Source organism: Egretta garzetta, unplaced genomic scaffold, assembly GCF_000687185.1.
Source record: "Egretta garzetta isolate BGI_Z169 unplaced genomic scaffold, ASM68718v1 scaffold321, whole genome shotgun sequence".
In the NCBI taxonomy this organism is placed as follows: Eukaryota; Metazoa; Chordata; class Aves; order Pelecaniformes; family Ardeidae; genus Egretta; species Egretta garzetta.
Window position 1 is genome coordinate 384,020 of NW_009258756.1, and position 6,000 is coordinate 390,019.

At 47.2% G+C, this 6,000-nt stretch overlaps 1 protein-coding gene across 1 annotated transcript in view; it reads right to left on the bottom strand.

The window, feature by feature from the left end:
* The window catches only part of TMEM178B (transmembrane protein 178B), a 229,897-nt gene extending 224,469 nt beyond the window's left edge, over positions 1 to 5,428 (bottom strand). Inside the window, exon 1 of the mRNA XM_009649225.2 lies at positions 5,047 to 5,428. Coding sequence (XP_009647520.1) covers positions 5,047 to 5,428 — 382 coding nt within the window. The remainder of the gene's footprint in view (positions 1 to 5,046) is intronic.
* Positions 5,429 to 6,000: the final 572 nt, after the last annotated feature.

Sequence of the window (6,000 nt, forward strand, 5' to 3'; positions counted from 1 at the left end):
CCTCAGTTGTGCCGTGCACCTGACAAGCCAAAACAGAGAATGCTTTCATCCCAGAAATATTGCATATTAATCGGAGTGGAGATAGGCTGCACAGGAATTACTTGCTGTTTTTTTTTTTAGTGGTGGCATGGGCTAAGTATACTCATAATAAAATGTTTTAAAAATAGGATTTACTATGACTTCCACAGATCTTGGGGGAAGAAGGAAGGTAAAAGGGGGATTGAAATAATAAGGTCATTGTAAATTTTATTTTTTTTTAATAAAATCGGATTCCAATGGCAGAGCAGAGCCCCATCCAGACAGGTTTAACTGGCAGCCTTCCAAAAGCGAGATGAAAGGTCCTCTGAGTAGTAATTGTCTAAATGGAACAGACTCTGGCTATTGTGCAACTTCTTCATCTACTTTATTGTACCTTTCTAATTAAATGATGTAATTCTTTTTTTTCCTTTCTTGTTTTCCTCTCAACTAGTGCAGGAAAGCATCTGAGCAACGTTGCTGTAGGATGCAGACAGACTCTGTGGCTTCCAGTTTATTTTTCTGGGTCGCTACAAGTTGTATACAAGGAGTTGTGAGCTGCTGGTTGCCAAAGCAGGACATAAACTCTGCCTTCTCCCGGCCACGAATGGACACTCACCTGTATTTCAACCCTCTGCTTGCTTAGTGGCAGAGGTGGTTGGTTCACTGGGATTTTTGGTAGGGTGAGGGAATGTCGCTTTTGCTAGAAACTCAGCAGCAAAGAGGGGATTGAATAGGATACAGGGAGCACTATATTCAAAGGGGTGTTAAGCAGCAGGGCTATTTAATTTGCTGAGGAGACTGGACAGAGACCCGAGAATGGGAAGAAGTTTGAAGTTTTGTGCTGAACAAACCCAGAGCCAGTGTTTCCTGAGTCTGCAAGGCTTTTAGGGGTCAGGAGTGAAACTTGGGTCCCGAGACACTAAAAGACTTGATCAGATGCGAAAGCGGAATCAGCGGACGGGCTTTGTAAGCTCGCTCTTTTTGCCTGGTCCTTCTGTGCAAGAGTGCTTTCCCTCAGTCCAAGCAGACCGTTCACAGGAATAAAGATTATTCAGGTGAGTAATAGCGAGACTGGGCCCAGGGTTTGCATGTTCAGCTCCAATAATTTCTTTACGGACTTCAATTTCTGTTATTTCTGGTTTGATTTTTTTTCTTCATCCATGATAACAAAGAGAACAAATTAACTGCCTAATTTTGACACAGCTTTAGAATATTCTTCAGGCCTTTGGTCTCATGCCTGCCTGCCTCTCCTTGTGAGTAGGCTTACTTGTGACAATCTGTTTTAATTCATTGCCTATTTATCTAATTGTATTATTTTGAAATATGCGCCTGGGTTCTATGGAAATATAAAAAAAGGGATAGGAGAAATATAAGTAGGATCAATTATTTTATATATGCATTAGTGTCTACTATATCTATCCATTAGAAATCTGAAGTAACAGACCTGCAGTTTTTCTAGCAAAATCCAACATAAAGGTTTTGATTTATTTGCCAGAAAGTAAAAACTAATAAATACAGAATAGAATTACAGAAGCGACCCAGCCCATTCAGAAACAGAACTATTTTTTAAAACCACTGGCATGAGAATATTGCCAAGTACCACAGGGCCTGATCCTGCCACAAGCCATTGCCTACAGCTTGTATTAATTTCAGCTGAGTTCATAAGCAGAATAACTGCAGGGTATTTGCAAACCTAGTTAGGCCCTTAATGGCCATTTTTTTGTATCCTTTGATAGACAAACTTACCATTCTCAATACTGGAAGTTTGGTCTAGGGAAAAATGTAGGATCTGTCTCAAAATAAATGGATCGCTTAGATCCTATCCAGCTTAAAAAAAAAAAAAAAAACCCCCACAAAGCACTGACCCTTAATAGCATTTACATTCAATTACATATAGCATTACACACAAAATTTGGGGCCAGAACCTGCATTAGTTTATCCAGTTCCGGAAGAGGTGTACTAGATTAAATTAACAGCTGGCAGAGGAAAGAGAGTAAAAGGCCTAGGTAGCAATAACATCCTCTCTTATACGGTATCTGCCCTGGAGCTCATACGGAGAGAGATTTCATCTGTGCGGGAATACGTGCCCCAGTCAGGGTACTGGATCACCGCAGGTGGAGAACATCTGCAGCTCTTCACACCTGCACAGGGCGTGCTCTGCCCAGGCGCCCGCCCCTGCAGCCTCCAACGCCAGGCAGAGTGGCGTCTGCCACGGAAGAAAAACTAGGAAAGCAAGGTGGTGCTGTCGGGATAAACCTAGAATCCCTGCCTCATTTTGAACTCAAGAGCTGATCTCAACATTGGAGAGCGATGGCAAACGTACGCGTGCCACTTTCATCATATAGCTGAGGATGGTAAAGAAGCAGCCTAGCAGCTGGCCATGAGTGGGAGCGGGGACACTAGCTGACTACCCATGTGAAGCTGGCTCCTTCTAATCCAGTGATTCCAGCATAGAAGGACTTTTAAGAGGCGAGTATTTTACACTACTTTTTGGTAAGGGGCAAGTAAACTCCCTTAGTTCTTTTTGATCTAACAAACCATAAATTCGACGAGCAATCCTATAATAACTCTGGTTTTATTTCTGAGCAAGTCAAACACTTTATCAATTTGCCGTTACATTTGCTTTTCTATCTTTTAATCTGGAGGTGCCAAGGCAACATACCTCTACAGCATTACTGCCACCACATGTGACTCCTCAGCATGGCTGAGAGTTCTTGTGTAGGTGGCTCCTCACTCCCAAAATGAACTATAGTGTTGGTATTGAGGTGCTTAGGGACATGGTTTAGTGGTGGGATGTCAGGGTTAGGTTAAAGGTTGGACTCGATGATCTCAAAGGTCTTTTCCAATCAAAGTGATTCTATGATTCTACGATTCTATTCAGGGTTAGCAGTCTCCCTCCTTTAACATTTCTCTCAACGTACAACGAAGTTTGTTAAATGCGTACCAAAAACCTGCAAAGAAGGCAAGGAGTCACGCACACCAGTACTTGCACATACCCCCTTTATGTGCACAATTTGCACTTCTGACATTGGGGCAGCGATTCTGCGACACGGCTATCCGGCCATCTGCACACGCACACACGTCCGGGAATACGTGTGCAGGGACGCAGGCTGCACCTGAGCCCGGGAATCCCTTGCTACCAGCAGAACGCTGTATATTTAGACTTAGTTCACTACACACATGCCACCTCAGCTTGAGTTGCCACGGTTTCTTTATGGCTAACGCGTAGCAGAGCTGCCCTTACACATAACCCAGCGCCAGGCAATTTCAGCAGTTTCTGGCAGGAGGAACGGATGCTCCTGAGGACAAGGCAGGCGGTGAAAGAGGAACGAGCCTCACTTATTTCAAGATGAAAAACCTCTCTAACAACTGAAACTCCATTTGCTAAAGGTGAGCTCTGGTGACACGCTCGCCCGCTGCCAAGGTCGAATTTCTCTGTTTACGCCCCGAGCAGAGCGAGCACACACGGCAGAGCCATCCAGCCCTCCGCGGCCAGCCCAGCACGTCCGCGCCCTCACCCAAACAGAGAAGAGGAATCCCTCCCTCGGCACTGAAACCAGCAGCGGGGTGCCAGGGTGCTGACAGGCTTTGGACGTGTTCTCTTGCCCATTATGAATGGGACTGAAGCCACCAGTTCATTTCACAGGGGTCGCTGAATAGCAACTAGACATTAAGGGTCGCTAGCAACACAGACAGGATCCCAACCAGTGATCTCGGTTCCCTGCTGCACCACCTGTTTGTACCGTTCCAGCGCAAGTCTATACCATGCTACTCACCCCTACCGCTCACTTTTAAAACATACGGAACAAAATGTACACATTGGCAAAGACATGTGAGAGTATATCCCTCGTGAATAATTAGCTTTAAGCAATAATTCCGCTCACAATGTCTGAAGAGGGAATTAACGCAGGCCATCAAGGGAGTTTGGGACAGAGAACACGCTTAGAAAACAAGTATTTTTAAAGATTGCACGGTGTAAGAAGCGATGATTTCACTGCGATGGAAATAAACCGCTGGGGAATCATCTGAATGCAAGAGAAGAACCATGGGAGGGAAATGTTATTTTGTTGTACGGAGTAACCATGCTGTGGGTAGCAAAGATGCTGTCATCCTTTACTGAAACCCTCGTCATCCTGCAGAAACATACATCTTTTGTAGGCAGGATGTTTAGGCTGGGTTTTACGCGTATCTCCCCTTCCTATACTTCGGATCAAAGAAACGTTTGAGGCAAACTGACCGTCACCTTGAACTGGTACCTTGGGGAAAAAAAGAAGAAGAAGGACCAAAAGACAAGAAAAAAAACATAGCACAAAAATGCTACAGGCAAACAGATGCATCTCCACCCCAAGAGAAAACGATTCCTTTCTAACACTCCTAATAAATTCACGTAATGTTTTGTAGACATTGAAAATATTCCAAAACATAGCTCAGTGTAAACAGCAAGCTGGGTTTCCTCCTGCTCTTTAGCATTTCTCTTTGTTTACTCTCCATTTGAGGACAGAAAAAGCCTACATGTGAGCACTGCAAATGCTGTATTTTGGGACTGATGGGGCTTTTGGTAAGGGAATGATGAAATACAGATATGTGCAGCCTCCAGTTAAATAATATGTGCTTTGCCTGAGTCACCAGGGTCAAACAAAATTTAAAAAAAAATTTAAAAAATCCAATGTCTGCTTCATTAAGACTTTTCATTTGTATGTGGAAAATAATCTGATACCATGGTGATGGGCAGACTATATTAAGCTTAGAGAGACAGAGACATGAGAGAGACGTTCTGGGGTGTGTCTGCTCTCCCCCCCACTGCCTTCTTGCTCCCAAACCCCACACCTCAGCAGTAGAGACCCCGTGGGAAGCTGCCCTGGCAGTGCTTCGGGAAGCGATGCCCAGCCAAGCCGGTTCACCCATCACAAGGAGAGGTACTTGGCTAGAGACGCCGGCTCCCATCTGTGAGCCCAAATGGCTCTGCCCAGCCTCTGCTCAGCTCAGGAGGGCCTGGCACGCTCACTCGGTAAAAAAAACAGCCCTTACCTTTGGCAATCAGCTCCTCCAGCTCTTGGTCGAATCCTTGTCGGTGGCATTTCCTCCAGAGCCCCATGTTGGTCGAGTTGTACTGTCTGTTGCACTCGTCGACTGCGCTCATAGCAAAGATCTGCCTCCTGTTTCTTGCCAAGAGGAGTTTCCCTTCCCAGCGGTCCAACCTAGACCTGCTGGCCCTGAGAGGCAGGTTGTTGTTGGAGTTATAAATGAAGCCAGGATCGTTTCTCTTAGTGGTGATGCTCTTGCACCTCTCCCTGTGCTTCCTGGCATCAGTTTCGTACCAATGGTCGGAGCAGATTGCCACGGCCAGCATGCCCAGGGCACAGAGAGCTAAAGAGAGGCCAGCATACAGCAGTAACCTTCCAGCAGCCATACCTCAGCTTCACAGAAACACCATGGACATCTTCACAACAGGCAAAGCCCTTGAGCGTGAGACCACGCCAAAAACCTCCGGAGCAGCTGCTCGGTGTCACTTGGCAGGGACTGCCTCAAACATCCCCAACTCCCGTGGCTGACATCCACGCTGCGGAGGGATGCTGGGCGCGCTACAAAGTTCTGCCCTGGAGGCAGTCCTGGAGTCTCATCTGCCTCTTCTCCTCTGCGGAGGAGACCCGGCGAGGAGGAGAAACACAGCCTTCCACCTCGAAGGGCAGCAAGCCAGCGACCCACCGATGCAAAGGTGTCCTCCTCCCCTCCCCACGAGCACCCGAGCGACGCGGGGCGGGGGGGCTGAGGGGATCTATCCCCCTCCCCCCCGAAGGGACCTGAAAGCTACGGCTGTTGGATCAGTCCATCAATCTCGGTTCGATCCGGCCGGCTCGGCAATCCAGAAGCGAGGGGCTTTCAGAGCGGCGGCGCAGGACGGAAAAGTTCAGCAGCCAGAGCGCTCCCGCCCGCAGGCAGCCCGGCTCCCCGCTCCCCGCAGCGGGCGGGCGATTCGCCTCC